This window comes from Euleptes europaea, chromosome 4 (genome assembly GCF_029931775.1).
Source record: "Euleptes europaea isolate rEulEur1 chromosome 4, rEulEur1.hap1, whole genome shotgun sequence".
NCBI lineage: Eukaryota > Metazoa > Chordata > Lepidosauria > Squamata > Sphaerodactylidae > Euleptes > Euleptes europaea.
This window is the reverse complement of record NC_079315.1, coordinates 49,915,695-49,935,766: the sequence shown is the minus strand read 5'-3', so window position 1 is coordinate 49,935,766 and position 20,072 is coordinate 49,915,695. Positions and strand designations below refer to the sequence as shown.

At 41.9% G+C, this 20,072-nt stretch overlaps 1 protein-coding gene across 1 annotated transcript in view; it reads right to left on the bottom strand.

Moving 5' to 3' along the window:
• C4H9orf85 (chromosome 4 C9orf85 homolog) overlaps window positions 1-19,625 on the bottom strand; it is a 34,706-nt gene extending 15,081 nt beyond the window's left edge. The window contains exon 1 of the mRNA XM_056848852.1: window positions 19,524-19,625. Coding sequence (XP_056704830.1) covers window positions 19,524-19,625 — 102 coding nt within the window. The remainder of the gene's footprint in view (window positions 1-19,523) is intronic.
• Window positions 19,626-20,072: the final 447 nt, after the last annotated feature.

The following is a 20,072-nucleotide window of genomic DNA, read 5'->3' as shown; positions in this document are numbered from 1 at the left end:
ACCCCAAAGCAGCTTACATTGTTCTCCTCTCCTCCATTTTATCCTCACAACAACCCTTTTTCATCCTGGGATCATTACCAAGTTACATATGCAAGGCCTGGCCTACAACAATTAGAAGGGTGCTGAGTTCTGCAATTCACTAGATACAGGGCATGTGGTTTCAATTTCAAGGTTATCTTCACAAGTGTAAGGACTAGAAACGTGCTTTAAAAAACCATTGAAGCTAAGCTCTGAGAATGCTAAAAAGTACACACAACGCATCTGCTACAAATGAACAACTGCTCAGTGCTAAACTGAAACATCACCAAGCTTATACTGTAGTGTAAAAACAGGGAAACTGTGGGATGCAAAATCCCCCCCCAAACCCAAAGTCTTCAAATATCTTTAATTGGATTCTTCTGTTTGCAAACTTTGAAGCCACAGAAGACCCAGGGGCTGCAGCACAGCACCAAGAAGAGAAAGATCTGTCCAGGCCTCTAAATAATGTGGCAACACTCCCTGCCTTCCAGTGGTGAGAAGCTGCACTGCAGCACAGGAAGGGAAGTACTCCCCTCCATATTACCTACAATACAATGACATACTCCTTGCCCCCCACCCCCAGCATAATGAAACCAGGATTCAGCATAAGTATAATCTAGTAATCTGATTAAGAGGGGAAATTAAACAAACCAGAATAATTTACATTTCAGGTGCAAGGGATGGCAGGAAAAATGTGACTTTTTAAATGTTATGCGTATAATGAATTCAATATTACAGGAGAGACAAAGCAATGAAGGACAATTTTTAGAGGTATGATAACAGCAGAGTAAAGAAACAAGGTTGAAAATGCTTCTTTTCTTAAATTAAACAAAATGTATAAATGGCAACAGTTCAAAAGCGAAGAGTTCCAGGCTTGTTGCAGATTAGCTGGAAGTTAATGCACTGAACGGTGGCCATTATTTCAAGAACAAAGACATGAGACTACAAAAGAAAGAGATGCTGTTGGCTTTAAAGTCAAGTTGCCAGAATATAATTGTTAGAGTTATAAGATTCTTAAGGAAATACTCGACTACTTTCTAACGGACAATCCAAGGAAAGCTGGTATACAGAATTACAAAAAGTCATCTAATTCTCTCCTGTATGACACCTGCAATACTTGGTTATATGCTTGTTTTATTGATACTTTCAATAACAAAACATACTTATCAAAAGAACCTATGAAAGTTAGAAGCTATCAGCTTTCTGAGAAGTGTCTGACATTTCAAAATGATACAAATTGAAGCGGTCAATCACTGTACTTTTGTGGCTAAGTTTTTAGATTTTGTAATTCACTAAAAATTACGTTACCTTATGCAACCAGCCACTGCAAGTGATGATACAACTTATTTTGAATTGAAAAACAATTTCTTTTTATTGTAAATACTTCAAAAATAGTAAAATGAAATGAAAACTACACCTAGATATATACAAAGTATATTACAGGTTACAACAAAAGATTATAGATCTGATATAGAATACAGAATAGTTACAAACCCAATAACCTTACCCATCAATGATCATGCCGGGGAGAATTCTCTCACAGACCATATGCTTCAAGTCTGCTGGAGAATTTCCTAATTTCTTACAATTTTAAGCCCCTTTTAATTCATTTTCAGAGGCTGGTGTTTTGAGAACCAATAAGGTTTTATTATGGAAATATTGTACGGTAATATTCCCAGACTTCAAAAGGACTTGTGATGTATGAATGTCTGTTCTCAAGCATATACTTTAAACCTTGATGTCATAAATTGATGGATGACATTAAAACCTTTCATATCAACAACACCTTTCTCAAAACCTTTCCAAGTTTCACACATATCTTTACTGCTGGCTTTACTCTTCGTTCCGAGTTTGGCCAAATGTCACTTGAAGCTAGGGTGTGGTTGGCCGCCTTTAAACTACACCTTAAACCATGCTTTAGCACTGAGGGGTTCCTAGCTTCTCTGAAGCATGACCCTTTTAAATCCTCATGGCAAAAAATCTTAGATGAGAATTGGCATTGTTGGGCTTCTCGCAGGATATGTTATTAGATCTTGGGAAAACTGAAGCTTTTACCAAAATTAAAAAGCGCATTAAAGAGCTCGATTATAACAGCACTACTTTTCGTGCTCGTCGCGTCTGCTCATCCCAGTTCTTCGGAATACCCCCTCCACGTGGTCTGCCTGCCTATACATCTTATCTGACAACTCCTCGTCTCTGTAGAGCTTTTTGCTTGGCTAGATTGAATGTTAACCCTTCTATGGTAATGCAGGGCAGAATTCTGAATATACCATACTCAGACAGGATCTGCCCTTGCTCTTCTTGCTCTATTGACTCATTAGCCCATGCCCTTTTGGAATGTCGCTTTTACGAGGAACTTCGATCGCACTATATTTCCCCCCTTTTAATATACAAATCCAATGCCTCTGTGACTGACATGCCTTTTTTACTAAGCGATAGGGGCCCCAAGGCTACATTGTCAGTGGCAAGATTTGTTTCAGTCCTTATATCCCTCCAACACTAGATATATGCTGTTCAAGATCAATTGATCAAGGAGCTTCTAAGGGATAAAAGGGTAAAAGGACATCTCTACTCACTGTCTGATCATTAAGACAAAACTTCTTAATCTTAAAGTTATATATAATTGCATCTGGATTATACTTAAAAGCAAAATATGTACCTAAAAAAATCACCAGGGAAGATGTATTCTTCCTCAGGGCAGGAAAAGCCTCTTGCAAAAGCGTCTCATTTTTTTCTTTGTACTTTGTTAACTGTTGGCTCCTGTCCCAGGAAGTCGGCTGTGAGTTAGCTAACCTTTTCTGCAGTTTCCCTGCTTTCACTTTCCCACAGCTAATAATTACATATTATACAGAATTGGAAATTAAAAAATGAACCAGAAGCTGTAATATGTCAATACCTGAAAACTAATATATTGAAAACTTATTTCTGTCACCAGATATGTTTTTCTTCAACCATGTGTGTGTAAAGTGCCTTCAAGTCGCAGCCGACTTATGGCGACCCCTTTTTGGGGTTTTCATGGCAAGAGACTAACAGAGGTGGTTTGCCAGTGCCTTACTCTGCACAGCAGCCCTGGTATTCCTTGGTGGTCTCCCATCCAAATACTAACCAGGGCCCACCCTGCTTAGCTTCTGAGATCTAATGAGATCAGGCTAGCCTGGGCCATCCAAGTCAGGGCAACCATACATTGCATATTAAGCAGAGGCAGCCCTCATGTGTCCAGATCAATACCTGGATTGTTATCAACTTGGGGGGGGGGGAGAGACAATGAATCTATTGTGGGAAAGCCAGCAGCAGTGACAAAAATGCGCAGCTTCATGACATCATCCAAAAGTGAAATGAAATATGTTATTTCAGCATTTTTTGTTGTGCTTCTGTGGTCACAACTGCAGAGAAAAGAGAAAATAAACCTATGCTTCCACAAAGCAAAAAAGCACTTCAATTGTCATGATACAACCTTAAACTCATGTAGGACAAATGAGTCAGAAATGTTTCTTTACCTGATCTATTCAGTGACATTTTATTTGTCTTATCTTTCAAGCTTCAGTATCCACCAAGAATTCCTGCTGTAGCATGATTACCAAAGAGTGCCCTGAAGTTTTGTTCTAAGTGGGTCAATGGACCCTCAGGAGCACCACAGAAGGCAAGGGGAGGATCTGGAACGATGGTTGGGGAGTAGCAGAAGTTGCTGCTTCCCTCTTCCAAAGACTTAAGTCCTATTAGTCTTCAGATGCTGGCATATAAACACCCATGCAGTTCAGATGTTGGCATGTATCTATTAATGCAGTTCCAAGCTATCATTTTCACCTGCCATTGAGGAGGCCATCTGAGAAAGGGCAGGCAATAGCCCAGCATCGTGCCTGAATCCAGCTGAGCAGAGCATTTCTCACCAATGAATACTTTGCATTCATTACACTTTTAACTGTCTTGAGCTGCTTTGGAAACAGATTCTTGCTGAAAAGCAGGATAAAAATATACATAAACATTAGCCAAGCATAGCAGTGCAAATTTTAGCCTTTAGATACTTAGTTTCCTTCTGGCCTGTATGAAATTATTAATGGTATCTTAAGTGTCTTGAGCCTGTCTCTTTTTTGCTAACATAGTCATTTATCTAATGTCTTTGCTAAAAAGAGCTTCCCCAAATCTTAGCTGATGAATGCTGAAGGACATTAACAAGACTGTTCTAAGTGTTCAAATGGTGGTTGGCTGGATAGACTGGAAATTCACAGAGCATCAGCAGTAGTGCTGGACAGAAGAGTATAATCAGATCCAACTAAGCCATAGCGATTAGAATACCTCAAAGGTACAGTAGCGGTGACAGGTTGAGACTACATCCAAACATCAACCCAAGGGTCCTGATAAGAAGAAACAAAAGGAGGGCAGGGCACCCAAACACAAGAGAATATGACAAAGGCAAAGCCATAAAGATGCAGTTTGAATTTTTAAAAGACACAAAATTCCTATTTTCAGTTACAAGCATCTTGTGAAATTCCCCAATGCATTAAAAAAAATGTCTCAGGGGAACGTTTAAGACTTCACATGTGCAACTTCTCCCAACACAACACAGTGAGTAAAGGTAGGATTTGAAAACATTTAATTGTACACTGTGCTAAATTTCTTGGGGCAGGGGTGGAATAAAATTGTAAATAAATAAAATAAAGTTTACTAATAAAACTATGACATCTGCCTCATCATTTAAGCTGGAATGGGCATTCGTTGCTTCACTGGTTCTGTTCCTATTGGGATATTGTCTACAAAAGGTGAGGTTGGTGTTCCTTGAGGTACAGTTCTCTCCCCCTCATGCGTTAACATCCACATGAGGTGGCTGGGAGAAGTCATCCATAGTTTTGAAGTAAAGGTAATTGACATGAATCATGGACATGGATGTTCTGAACTGGTGTTTGGAGGCTGTAATAGGCTGATAAGGACCAATAAAGTGATCTCCAACAGATAGCTCAATCCAGATAAGACTGAAATACTATTTATTGGTGTTATTCATGACACAGACAACTCAATGCACGGGGGGGACACACCAGATCTACTGTTGAAAGTTCAGATGTCATCTGTGTAGAACCTTTAACCAGCTGATTCATCAAGTTGCAGCCCTTCCTCAGGAAGCATGATCTCATTATTCCCAGGTTAGATATAATGTACTCCTGAAGATAGTTTAGAGTGACCTTCAGTTAGCCCAGGATAAAACACTGTCAAATAAAGCAAATAGCCAAAATGGATAAAATCTGAAAGGGTACAATGAGTGGGACACATCTTGAAAGTTTGATATCGTTGAAAATATTTGCTACAGATTCCAGTTACAAGAATCCAGTTGAAGAATCCACTGCTACTTTAGTATTATGTATATTAAGATATAAGTGCAAAGGAATATTAACCATTCCCTGGTTTGTTCCACAAAGGTTGTCAGGATAAACATGCATGGGGACGGCAACCTATTAATATCAGATCAAAATATCCAATCAGATAACATAGCTCTTCCTTACGCTTCTGTTTTTTACTAATCAGTATGCGCACACAAAAAAAAAACAGACGAGATAAAGGCTTCTGTATTCCTGAAACCAATCTGGTTTCATTAATCATGTTCATAGTTTCAGGAGGTACCAAGCAAACTTCAAGGGACAGACCTGAAAAAAACTCAGTGTTGCTAAGCAATCGAAGGAGGAAGAAGAGAAGGAGGAGGAGGAGACCTGCCAAGCTTTCCTTCCAAATACTTTACTATTCCATGGAAGTACTATGACAGCTCAACTGGAAAGGGAAATGTTTCTTTCTACACAATAACAAAGCATGCTCAATAATGCTTTAATGTACTTGGAATGCAAGAAGGCATGCCCAGGAGTGCTTCATGTGTATAGCTGTGAAGTGAACATTCTTTTGCAAGGGATACTTTAAAATCATTCCTCACTGGTGGCTAGTTAAACAGGAATTTATAAGACTTAGGAGTCATTATTTTAATAGCAACAAAACATGGAATACAGTAATTATGAAACAATTATGAAACAAAAGCTTGATAGTAATTTCCTGTTTGACATATACTTCCCACTCCAGTTTTGTTCCTGTGAAAGTTAACTTTGAATGGCATTTGCACATTACTTCATAGTTGGCTAGACTTTTCTTTTATCTAAAATACTGCATGTACCTCCTTGAATCATGCAAACTACAAGACACCCTTAAAACTGAGCGAGGGAAACATGAAACAAGAGATTAGCCTGATTCATTCTTTTGTGGCTTTACAGGGCAACCTTGGAAAAGAAAGGAAAAGGGTACACAGCCCTGGCAGTGCTGTGCTTCTGTTCCCCTGCCTACAAAAGCTTTGAAGCCCCTTCTCCATGGTGGTGGAAACTGCCATCAAGACACAGCCAACTTATGGCAACCTATTAGGGTTTTCAAGGCAGGAGATGTTCAGGCGTGATTTGCCTCTGCCTAGGCTCTGCACAGCGACCCAGGACTTCCTTGGTGGTCTCCCATCCAAATACTAACCAGGGCTAGCCTTGCTTAGCTTCTGAGATGTGACAAGATCAGACTACCCTGGGCCATTCTTGGCTGCCTCAAAGACTCCCACGACTGAAGGGCTGGGATTGAACCTTGATTAACTACCATGAAGGTTCCTTCTGCTCTGAGGAATGGAGGGCATGTTGAAAGTTGGGTGATTCCTATTGGTTACCCAGGGAGGCAGGATCTGATTTCCTCTTCCTGTCTCCTTGTCTGGAATCACCTCAGTTTCATGACTATCCTAGCTAACTCAGTATCAGAAGAAACCTTATAACACTTAATGTCAAATGAGAAAAAAAAAACTGTACATAAGAAATAACAGTGTGAAGAGTAAAACATTAAGGTAATAAGAAGATAAAGGTAGAGAGTAATAAGGTAGACCCAAGGACTGAAGGTCTCGTCTACTCTCTTCTTCCACAACATCACCTCTCATGGTTTAAGAGGACTTTTTTTTTGCATCCCATTCTTCTTTCTTTTCTTTCTTTTCTTTCTTTGCCCAGGGTGGGCAAGATGCCCTCCATACCTCAGAGCAGAAGGAACCTTCACAGCAGATAATCAAGGTTCATTCTCACTCTGAGGAGGAGGGCATTTTGAAAGTTGGTATCTTCCAGAACTTGTACTTGGGTGGGATTAATCTTCTTCAACCAACTGTAACACTCTTCTACCAAATGCATCTTCAGCCGAAGAGTAGACACTGAGACAGTAATGTCTGACAGATGTGGAGACAGATGACCATGTGGCGGCCCTACAAATGTCAGACTCTATGACTCCGTTGCATCTCAGGAATTATCAACTTCACTCCAGACGTTTGCAGAGAGTTTTAAAAGGCTTTATTCCCAATTGTAACGAGTACAGCAGTCTAAAAGAACTTAAAGGTTAGAATGAGATAATACATTTAGAGGTCAGTTTTATAGGATGCACACACTATAAATATTTACACGTAAAAGCTTTGAAATGCAAAACATCAGAGGTCTCTCAACATCAAGTGATTTCCAGTGAAATCACACCTTGAGATCAGAGCGGAATTACAATAGGGAAGTTACTTTGAAATGGGGATCTATAGGGCCTCTGGCTATCGCACCTTTCTCCCCAACTGAAGGGACTTTCCCACGGGAAGAAAAGGTGGAGGGGAAATCACTGATCTTGCTATCTAGGGCTCGACTGCATGCCCTCGCTGACAAATCTATTCTAGAGAAGCCTGTCGCTTGAAGGCTGCTGTAGTGGCCACGCTGCGAACTGAATGAGCTGTAATGTTTTCTGGCACATAGGTGTTACTTGTCTGATAGCATAACTAATTGCAGCTCTGGATAGTTTCTCTTCTTTGTTCAGAGCTATGAGAGAGAGAAATAGTAAATCTGTCTTTCTTATGCTCTCCATGCGTTGAATGCATATTTTGGGAGCTCTTCTTAAATCCAGCATGTGCCACTCTTTTTTCCTTCTGATGTTTAAGATGTGGTCTGAAGGATGGCAGCTGTAACTCCTTTTGCCGATGGAAAGACATATTTACTTTGGGTACAAAGATTGGGTCAGGTCTAAGTACAACCTTGTTACTATGAAATACGCAGAGGCCCTTCCATATAGACAGAGCCCCCAGCTCCGAGACCCTGCTTGCAGAGGTGACTACTGTAAGGAAGATTGTCTTCATCCATGCAAACTTCAATGGGACCTCTTTCATTGGCTCAAACTGATATTTTGTGAGGGTGGGTAGAACAATATGGAGGCACCATACAGGACACCTGTGCACCGTTGGAGGAGAGGATTGAGAAACTCCTTTAAAGAAAGGCTGGATGTCTTGTTAATGAGTTACCCTCCATTTCAAGAATGACAGTGGCAATGGCTGCTACTTATCTTCGAAGAGTGGATGTCTTCAACTTCAGTTGCACCCTGTCTTAAAGAAACTCCTGGATCTTGGCTAGCCTGGTTGAAGAGGATCCAGGTGCTTGCGCCTATACCACAGGACAAAGGCCCTCCTGTAAATGTTGTATATTCTCCCAGTTGAGGGCCTTCTGGCCTCCAGGATGGTGTTGACTACTTCCTCACTGTAGCCCAACATCATAAGCCGGTCCCTTTCAATTTCCACAGTTAACCTCAGCCAGTCTGGGTCTTGATGACAGATTGGGCCCTGTTGTAGTAAGTCTGGTGAAACCAGTATGCACCAGGGTTCCTGGATGGAGAACTTCCTCAGGCTGCAGAACCAGCGTCTGTATGGCCAGTCCGGAGGCACTAAAATGACCGATGCATGCTCCAGACGTAGTTTCCTCAGTACTTTTGGGAGGACTAGCAGTGGAGGAAACGTGTACAACAGATCCTTTGGCCAAGGAGATAGCAGGTCATCTACTTTCTCTGCTTCTAGGTGTCAGTACCTGGAGAAGAAGCGGGGAACTTGACGGCTGCCTGCTGTGGCAAACAAGTCTACCTTGGGAACTCTGAACCTCTTGGCTATTATGACAACCCCCTCCTTCCTATTACTATCCCCCCTTAATCAGTTTTTGTGCTGAGAAAGAGTGAGAGGGATCGCTTACTTGCTGTTAATCAGAGTGTGTTAGGTGGAGATTATTTTTCTCCTTCTTGAGTCCCCACCTTATTTTACCTCAGAGAGATAACTTCAAAAGACCTCTGGTGTCATATTTAACAGAGAAAACAGAGGAATTTTCATAGCTGCTTCAGCACATAGCTGCAAAGCGAAAATCCTGTTTTACTTCATTAAATGTGTGCATTTTAAGGGTAAAGAGCCCAGTTCATAAAGATAAAGGTGGGAAAGAAGACTAATCACATTGTTCAAGGGCATATCTGCATAAGGCTGTCTTCAAAGTGGCTGACTGTACAAGTGGAAGATATGCCAACTAGCTTAAACCAATCACTCTGCATAGCAAAGGAGATTAAAATTAGAGTCACGACGAGCAGCTGCCTCAATCATCCAAGATGCACCATATCAATTATCTATATTCAGGGCACTTTCTCACATCCATCCTTCTTGTACTAACATACAAAACCAAAAGGAAAGTCAATGGATGCAGGTGTATCCAAAACTTTCCTTCAAATGCTCTGTTCTGCTTATGTCCTCCTCTCTTTTTTACAAACATTTTTATTAAGTACATAAAACAAAAGACAAGGTAATAAAGAATAAGAATACAGAATAAAGAAATAGATATTAGAAAGTCGGATCTTTCGGTCAAACCCTGACTTTCAGCAAACCCTCCTCTCTTTTTCATGCAGTGGACCAACAAGTGAAAGTAACTCCAATCTGGATTGGGTTCTACAACAGGATAAACACATAGCGTTACTAGTTAAAGTATGTGCTTCTGAAGAGCCACCTTTTATGAAGAACTTAATCACTCATATTAAAATAATCTCTTAGCTCTGTCATCTGCCTTCTGGAATTAGAACATGTCAGTTTCTAAGCAACCATCGCAATACTTTGTTCCCCCTGGCTAAACATAATCCAGGGCAGACTTTAACTTCATGTGTAATGTTCTTTTATGTCCAAATATTTGCAAAGGCAGTCAGTTGAAGTGACTAAAAATGTATGAGCAGGACTGTGTGCACTGCACAATTTTAAAACAATTAGAATTCTGCATGTAAGCAATCAGAATTCTTCATCAAGCAAAGCTAAACTCTGCTACCTGCAGATATTATGCAGATTTGCATATACTCCTCTGTTGGCTTAATTTACTCTACAATTTTCACTATTTTGCATAATTTATTCTGGTTTTGCCCGTCATATAGAGGATCAAAAAGCTACACAAGGCCCTGACATCTTGCCCCAGGCATTGAGAATCTATTGCTGCCACTTCTCCTCCTTCAAAAATGTCTTATCTGTTAATTTTTTTGTAGCTTATCCTTGTAGTCCAAAGAGCTAGAAACTCATTTTAAGAAACAAAAACAAAAAAGCACTGAGATTCTAAAAAAGCAGATTACTAGATCCTGCATTTTTTGCCATTCTAGCAGAAGCACTGCTTGTATAAAGCCTTACTTATTAAGTCACTAACAGTGCAATCCTAAAGTAGAAAGGTTAACTTTGTTTAGGATTGCACTGTAAATAATCTAGCAGCAACACCCAGTCTACCACCTATGGGAATTATCTGTTTTAACACTCCATCAAGCCTAATACTACTTCGGAAAGCTTCTCTCTTTTTAACATTGTGCTACTCTGTGGATGATGTTTTGTGAAGACCTATAGCCACATACAACTAAATTCTACTACTTCTACTTTGGAAAGCTTCAGATGCTCCCGACATTTTATGCAGCACATAGTATAAACAGAATACCTCATTCCTGGTCAATGATTTCCAGTATCTGAAAGTGTAAGTTACAAATTAATGAACAAATGATATTTTATGTGATTATGGGATAACAGCATATAAAAGGCCCACAAACATCAAAATACACTTTGTAGAACAAGAAAACCAATACGCTCAGTTCAGCTTCAGTGTGAAACCATGGTTTGTTTTTCACTCTCATCAGTCTATAACACCAGGATTCAGCTCACATTCAAATGCTGGTTTTATTGCCTTTGCTTCTTTCTTCACAGGGTCCTGGTTGGTGTCCTGACATGCACTGTAACAAAGGCAATGTCTCCTTTTCGCTGGGTATTAGATGGCTTTGAGGTTGACCAAGTCAAGGAGTTTGTTTATCTTGGCATTCTTTTTTCCCATGACCTAAATTGGAATGCTCATCAAAAAGCAGTGTCCAACAAAATTAAACCTAGGGCTACAGCTATTGTCAGTTTTTTCTATACCAAGGGCGGCAAATATATCCCAGGGACTATTCAGGTTTTCAACTTAAAAATCATTCCAATTGTTCTTTTTGGTGTTGCCATTTGGATAACTGTTGTCAATGAATCTATAGATTGTCCATTGCTTCAGTTTTTACGAAAACTCTTAAATGCCCCTCGATGTGTTGCTGGCGTTACCCTTCGCTCTGAGTTTTGCCAAATGTCGCTCGAAACTAGGGCATGGTTGGCGCCTTTAAGTTACAACTCAAGCTGCGCTTTAGCACTGAGGAGCTCCTAGCTTCTCTGAAGCATGACTCTTAAATCCTCATGGCAAAAAATCTTAGATGAGAAATTGTCGTTGTTGGGCTTCTCGAAGGATATGTTATTAGATCTTGGGGAAGCAGAAGCTTTCACCAAAATTAAAAAGCGCATTAAAGAACTTGATTATAACAGCACTACTTTTCATGCTCGCCGCGTTTGTTCATCTCAGTTTTTCAGAATACCACCACGCGGTTTGCCTGCTTATACTTATTATTTGACAACTCTCTAGAGCAATTTAAAAATTGGCTTTCTTGGCAGTAGACCTGGCCTCCAGAGGCCCATAGAAGCCAATTGGTAGACCTGGCCTCTGAAGGGGGACTTTTCCCCCTCCTCGGAGTCCAGGTCTACTGCCAAGAAAGCCAGTGGGTAGACACGGCCTCCCAATGGGACTCAGCCGGAGGCCAGGTCTGCCAAAGGAAGCCCGCCCCGCCCAACAGCTGATAGGCGGGGGGGGCAGGAACCGCCCGCCCAGCAATCGTGCGGCTAGAGGGGAGGGGAGGCTTTAGCCTCCCAACCATTGAGGGAAAGGGGGACCCGGCCATTTTCCACGGTGTGTGTGTGTGGGGGAGAGACAGCGCGCCCGCTCGCCCGCTCTCTCTCTCTCTCAGGCGCGCCGGCTCCACAGCCCGGCTGTCGGCGTGAGCGGGCACAAGAGCAGGGGCTCCGAACCAAGTTCGGAGAGCCGCACTCAACGGGCCAAAGAGCCACATGCGGCTCTGGAGCCGCAGTTTTGAGACCCCTGGACTAGACTGAATGCTAACCCCTCTATGGTTATGCAGGGCAGAATTTTATTTATTTATTTTTCATATTTCTAGCCCACCCTCCCCCAGCCAGGCCAGGCTCAGGGCGGATTACAACATTAAAATTTACAGAATAATAATAAAACAATAAAATATATAAAACCATACACCATTAAACAGCTCCAACTAATTTTAAAGATGGTCGCCATATGTAAGTGTTCACTGCGGCAGAGGATGCCAACTATAACACATGACTGGGTCAGCTATTCATCCTCAAATAGATTGTAAACCAAGGGGATGGGGGAGTAGGGAGGCCAGCACTGATCTCATTTAATCTCGCCTGCAGCCGTCCTCAACCATAGGCCTGGCGGAATAGCTCCGTCTTACAGGCCCTCCGGAACTCCTTCAGGTCCTGCAGGGCCCTGATGTTATTAGGCAGAGCATTCCACCAGGCCAGAGCCAGGGCCGAAAAGGCCCTGGCCGAGTACAGCGGCACACTCCTCGTGCCGGGGATCACCAACAGATTATTATCAGCAGCGCATAATGCTCTTCGGGGGAAAGGTATACCAAGAGAGGCGGTCCCGAATATACCACACCCAGACAGGACCTGCCCTTGCTCTTCTGGCTGTATTGATTCATTAGCTCATGCCCTCTTGGAATGCCACTTTTATGAGGAACTTCAATCACATTATATATCTCCCCTTTTAACATATAAATCTAATGCCTCTGTGTCTGACATAATGCCCTTTTTATTAAGTGAGAGGGATCCCAAGGCTACATTGTCAGTGGCAATATTTGTTTCAGTCCTTATATCCCTTAAACATTAGATTTACACTGCTCAAGATCAATGGATCAAGGAGCTTCTAAGGGATAAAGGAAAGGAAAAGGTAACAAAGGCAACAGGAGGAGTAAGGCAAAGTTAAACCACAATGTGCCCTGTTGTGGATAGCCCCAGGCTAGCCTGATCTCATCAGATCTCAGAAGCTAAGCAGGGTTGGCCCTGGCTAGTATTTGGGAGACCACCAAGGAATAACCAGGGTCATTATGCAGAGGAAGGCAACCGCAAACCGCCTCTTGCCTTGAAAACTCTACCAGGTCGCCATAAGTCTGCTGTAACTTGATGACAAAAACAACAACAAAACATCTGTGGTCATACTTCAGAAAAAAAATGTAATTAAGATTACTGTGGTTGACAGTCTCTTTAAATCAGGGTTTCTGATTCTGGTTTGATGTATCTTAACCAACCTTAGTTAGTGGAGTGGCCAGTATTTGGATAATCGTTCTAGTAATGTTTCCCACCCTGGCTTCTGACAGGTTAATCTCCCCCCAGCTTGTGCAACCTGCCACCAAGAAGGTGAACAAAATGTAAACCCACCCAGAGAGTAGGGGGGATTTGTTTTGTCCAGGGGAATCCCAATATTTCTTGTGGAGATCTCACTGTTCCCCAACTCTTGAGAGTTCTGGGGGACCTCCCCAAACACAGCTGTTTGGTAACATGAAGTCCTACCCAAGGCTTGTGGGTAGGAACGAAGGTAGTCTCTTTAGCTCTTAAAGAATACAAAGCTTTATTTCACTATCAACATCTCTATAAGGTATACAGGCTAAAGAAATTAGTGTTCAGGTTCCAAGAAATAACACACAACCAAAGATTTCTAACCTAATTTGGAAAACTACAGTAGAAAAGAGTAGGAATCCAGCAGCACCTTAAAGACTAACAAAATTTCTGGCAGGGTATGAGCTTTCGTGAGCCACAGCTCACTTCTTCAGATACAGCTAGAATGTAAGTCCATCTATCCTTAAGTAGGGAAGAGTGAATTAGACACACATTGGCAGTGTAAATGTAAAAAGCAAGTAAATGATATTAGCAGGTGTGATTGGATTAGGTGTGATATGTAGAGGGGTAGTAGGCGTGGAGAAATCAGCATTGGTAATGAGACAGGAATCCCAGATCTTTATTAAGTCCCGGAGAATGCATAGTCTTGAGCTTAATTATTAGTTGTAATTCAGCAGTCTCTTTTTCTAATCTCCCTTTGAAATTCCTTTGTAAGAGAACTACTACAGTTACCTGGCGCTTATCCTCCCGTCCCCAAACTGGACTGGAACAAATGGGTGTAGGCTCTCTGGCTTTCACAGCTCCTTTTCTAGCCCCCTCCCATGCATTGATGGTCCTGGCCAATCTGGTTTCTGAAACTCGGACTGCTGGAACCCACAAAAAAGCAGCAGCCAATGGTCAGCTGCTACTCACATCAGAAGGGTTCATTATTATTTCCTGCAAGATGCAAAAACATTGATCCCGAAGTGATGGGATTTTCTCAGCTTGGCTGTCTCTACCAACACTGGTCCATCTTTATATATGTCAGCCCTTCCTAACATGAAATAGTTTCCATAACAGTACTACCCAAAGCTAGTTTAAACAATGGTTTAGTGAGATGTCTGAACCAAGCCACACAGCCCATTTACTTGAGAAAATCACAATATGACCACTTTTAACTAGCATTTTGCTAATTAGCTCAACTTCAAATGAAAATCCCTTATACTATGACTCCCAAAGGTAAGAGCTCATCTTCTAGAACTAAAATATATGGATAAGAAAAACAGTCAAGGAACCAGTTCTCTTTCATTTAAAAACCAAGATACTATGAGTAGTTTGTGTTTTGATTGCTACGGTGCTTTCTTTATGAATATAAATATGGAATAATTTAGATATTGGCCTACCTTTACATGCTGAGATTACACATACATTTGATTCTGTAATCATGCTATCCAATTTTTATTCTTGCTATAGGGAGTGTGACTCCACCTTCCCTGTTTCCCTCACAATGCCTGAGCTGGCTTTTCCAGTCACAGTGTCATTTAGATGTGCGACTAAACTAGACTATTGCCTCAAGCCTACAAACATCTTACTTTGAAGTCCTGCCATTAAAATATTTAGCTAAAGGTAAATATAATCATGCCATTCTAAATGCAATGACAAACTCAGTGCTCAAAGTTTATAAAAATATGGGTGATATACTAAATTTTATGTCCATGAAACAGTTTGCTCATGAAGATGACACTCAGCTCTATCTCACGCTACCAGCAGATCTTAAGGAGACTGTGAAAACTGAACAGGTGCCTGGAGGCAGTATTGGAATGGTTGAGGGCTAACAAGGTGAAACTTAATCCAAACGAAGTGAGGTGCTACTGGCGGCGGGGGGGGGGGGGAGAAGGTCTGACCCAGGAAATGGGACATCCCCTGTTCTGGATGGGGCTGCACTCCCCTTAAAGGAGCAGGTTTGCAGCTTGGGGTGCTCATGAACCTGGATCTCCTGTTGGATGAACAGGTGGCAGCCTTAGCCATAGTGCCTTTCACCAGCTTACAATGTGCTTTTGGACTCAGTTCAAGGTGCTGGTATCGCCTTTTAAAGCCCTGAACTGTCTCAGACCAACATACCTTAGGGTCTGCCTCCTTCCATAGGAACCTACCCATTCACTTTGGTTATCTTCAAAGGCTTCGGCTGCCCTCACCACCTGAGGATAGGCAGGTAATGACCTGAGAAAGGGCTTTCTCAGTCATGGCACCAAAAATGTGGAACTCCCTCCCCAGAGAAATTTGTCTGTCTCCCTCTATTGGTGACTTCTGCCAGAGGGCGAAGACCCTTGGGACCCTGACTGGTTAGAAAGGCAGCACAAAAATGTTTAAAAGAAAGAAATATTTGGAAGTGCACAAGGAAAGAAATAGACCTTTAGCATATATGTTGATCATTATTTTTTCCATACTGGCATACAATAATAGCAGTTATTTTGTGAATAATCACAGTCAGAATGATTTAAAAAGCCATTTTTGTACATTTTATCAAATATTAATGTAAGAGGTACAAACTAAATAAAAGATTTTATGCTCAACACTGGAAAACCAGTCTTAGAAAAAAGGAGCATATTATAACAATTTGGCAAGTGGCTGAAATGGAAAACTGAATGCACTCAAGAGGGCCCAAATGTAGGAAAGAACAGATTTATCTATGTTCTCCAATATCTGGACAAGAAACCTGAACACACCTAATCATGGGTTAGGAAAAATACATACATTATTGAAATTAGTTACTGAACAAATCACTATTAAATAGGTTTGTTTATATTCTATTTGTAATATCTTGATGTAAAGCACTAATTTGCATAATTTAGCAGGCTTTGTTTTTATGAAAGGCTAATAGTTTTCTGCTCAGGACTAGACTTCAGCAGACCTCTAAAGAAGTGATTTTCTGAGAGCAGGTCCTCCTCAGTATAGAATAACTGTCTGTATATTTTCACAATATGTGTCAAACATATTAAGATTATTATTAGAACTAGACCTTTATTTTATTATCAAAGCCTTATGCCTTATAAAGAAGGTGAGTTTTTTCCAAGGTAAGCAGCATCCAAAGTATTTGAAAATAAAACTTGAGTACCTCAGCTTCTCTCCTAAGAAACATTTCCTATTCAGCAGCTGGCAAAAAATACAGCTTAAAAAACTCTGTTCTGCACAATGTGACTCTAAGCATCTTCAAAGGTAGGTGACCCTAAAACCCACTGAAATTACAGGGATTCCAGTGCACAGTTAAGATTCAAAGGCACTTTTTTTGCTCTCAAGTCACAGCTGACTTAAAGCAACTCCATAGAGTTTTCAAGGTGAGAGATGTTCAGAGGTGGTTTGCCATCGCCTGCCTCAGTGTCATAACCTGGATATTCCTTGGAGGTCTCCCATCCAAATACTTGCCAGGGTTGATGCTGAATGTGTGTGACTGGCCCAAAGTCACCCAGAAAGTTTCCATGGCGGAGTAGGGATTCAAACCTGGGTTCCCCAGATCCTAGTTCAACACCTTAACCACTACAATTTCTTGTTAAATTCAGTTAAATACATTCCAAGTAGGGCCAAAACCACTGCAGAAAGTTGCCTCCCAGTCCTAACTCCAAAAGCCAGTCCAGAAGGGTACCATGCCTGATGCCATCAAAAGCCACTGAGAGGTCCAGGAAAATCAACAGGGTTACACTCCCCAACCCCACCAATCCATCTCCCAGAGCAGATCAGCCACCAGGTCAGCCAAGGCTGTTTGCCATAGCCAGGCCTGAAACCAAACTGGAAAAGATCCAAACAATCTATTTCACCATGTTCAATTGCTTTGCTGAATAATGGTACACTTGAGACTGGACTTGAGTTATTCACTAAGAACAAGTTATGATGTACTGTTCTATTGCTAGCAGGCATAGTCAGGATATGACACAGTGATTGACAAAGTGCAGCACTATTGTTAGGGATTCTGTAGCATGGCTGTTGCTGTTTTTGCTTTAGATGCTGTTGCAACTAGCCAATCTGATATTGTGCTGGAGGGCAAGCAAGGAATATTGCGAAATTTATGTTGTCCTAAACTGGCAAAGTAATGGCCTTCTTGTGCAAAACACAGAACTAAGTTACATGTAATTCTTGATCATTTGCCACGTTCTTGTTTATGTATTACTACTTTAATTCCAACAAATGCATTAATTACAGTTAGTTCCAATCAAAAAGATATCAGAATGGACAACAACCATTTGTAATTATTCAGCTGGCACTAAACATCATTTTCAAAGTGTTTCAGATTTACAATCAATGTATATCAACAGGCAATGCCTTCTTTTGCTTGTAAATTTTAGCAGAATTCCCCCCAACAACACTTTCAAATAACTTGCTAGGTCTAGCTGCCAAGGAATTTGGATTTTATTCCTAGTTCTGTCACTGACTCATCCTGTAGTCAATGACGACTCAATGATGAGTCATTAAAATTGCCAGTTCTCAATCTACAAAACAAATATAGTATTTATACATCTTCCTGGTATATGCTGTTGATTTGCTAGTGGAAAATAACATGGGTAAAAGGGTTACATACCTTCCCCAGATAGAATGGTTTATTTGGGTCAGGAAACATGAATAAACAGCAACCAGAGACTCCCTTTTAAAAGATGCAACTCTGATAACAGCCGTTGAAGGTGAAGAAGGTTACCTCCCCAGAGGAGTTTAAAAGTTTAAGACTAGCTTGTAGACTGTGGGGGTTACCGCACTTGTATTCCCAGCGATGTATTAAGAGTTTGAAAACGTTATAAAAAATACTGTTCGCACTTTCTATGTATTCCTAGCGATGTATTAAGAGTTTAAAAACGTTATAAAAAATACTGTTCACACTTTGTTTGGCCCCTTTAGCTGTGAAGACGTCTTCCAACCATTCATAAGCCGTAGTATCGAAAAACCCTTTTAAAGCGATGTTTTTTATAACATTTTCAAACTCTTAATACATTGCTGGGAATACAAAGTGCGGTAACCCCCCATTGGGGATAAGTTTATTCCTTCTACGCACAGGTGTTCTACTCAGCTGCTTCATTTTTTGGAAACGTTTAAAAAAAACAACCAGCCAACCAAAACAAACTCCGAAGAATTGACGTTCCTTGGATAACACCTACATTTAGCCACTTCTACAACCTAAACTAGCCCCTGCGTAATAATAATAATAGAAATAGCAGCGTCCGTTTAAAATTGCATTCTGAAGACGCTACTTTCTACACTTCCGCGCAGGGCAACCTCAGCCACCGTAATTAAGTGTAGGGAGCACATTCGAGACGACCAAAAGCATACCCAACTCTCAAAATTATTAATCCTTCATTCCTCCCATTTTCATGCATGCGCGCCCAATTCCTCAACCACAGGAATAAAAGGGCAAGAGTCCAGTAGCACCTTAAAGACTAACAAATATTTTCTGGCAGGGTATGAGCTTTATCTGAAGAAGTGAGCTGTGGCTCACGAAAGCTCCTACCCTGCCAGAAAATATTCTTTAGTCTTTAAGGTGCTACTGGACTCTTGCCCTTTTCTACTACTGCAGACAGACTAACACGGCTGTGGCTCACGAAAGCTCCTACCCTGCCAGAAAATATTCTTGTTAGTCTTTAAGGTGCTACTGGACTCTTGCCCTTTTCTACTACTGCAGACAGAGGCTCACGAAAGCTCCTACCCTGCCAGAAAATATTTTTGTTGGTCTTTAAGGTGCTACTGGACTCTTGCCCTTTTCTACTACTATTGCAGACAGACTAACACGGCTACCCACTGTGAATTATCTTCACAGGAATAAAGCAAAACGTAGACTCTTCTATCTTCAAGCAGATGGTTAAGGGCCACTCACTTCCCCCTGCGGCCCACAGATCTTCCTAGAGAAGGGGGGGGACAAAATAACCCTACCCACGTGACACACCTTGCGCTGGGCACTAGTATCATGCTTATCGTTTCTGAAGACCTCCGCATTCTGGTGCCGCTGGGACCGCGTGCGAGCCACGTTCCCCCTTTGAGAGCTCATCCTCCACAGGAACGCACACACCCGGAAGTAAACCCTCGGAGCCGGTATTCTTCGTCCGCCGGTCATCTCATTGGCTGAGGGATCTCAAGGAAGCCGCGCTTTCTCTTTGGCCCGCTGACTCCCACGAGACGGCTGGGGTTGGCTTCCGTTCCCGCCTCCCTTCCAGGGCTATTGGTGGCTGCCGTGAGCGAAGGGCGTCACTCCATTGGTGGGTTCCTCAAGAGCGGCGGCCGGTCTTGAAGGAGAAGCCCCGCCTCTTCGGCTGCTTTCTGCCGCTCTGGCTCTGGGTCCCCGAATCCAGTTACTTGGGAGTGGTAGTACGGGCCGGCCGGAGGGAGGCCGCAGTCAAACCCACCCGCCTTCGTGGTTGTCGGGGGAGGGCTGGTCTGTTTTCGGAGCGAGCCACGCCCGCGAGCAGAGCGTTAGGCCGTTGCAACGGGCACGAGC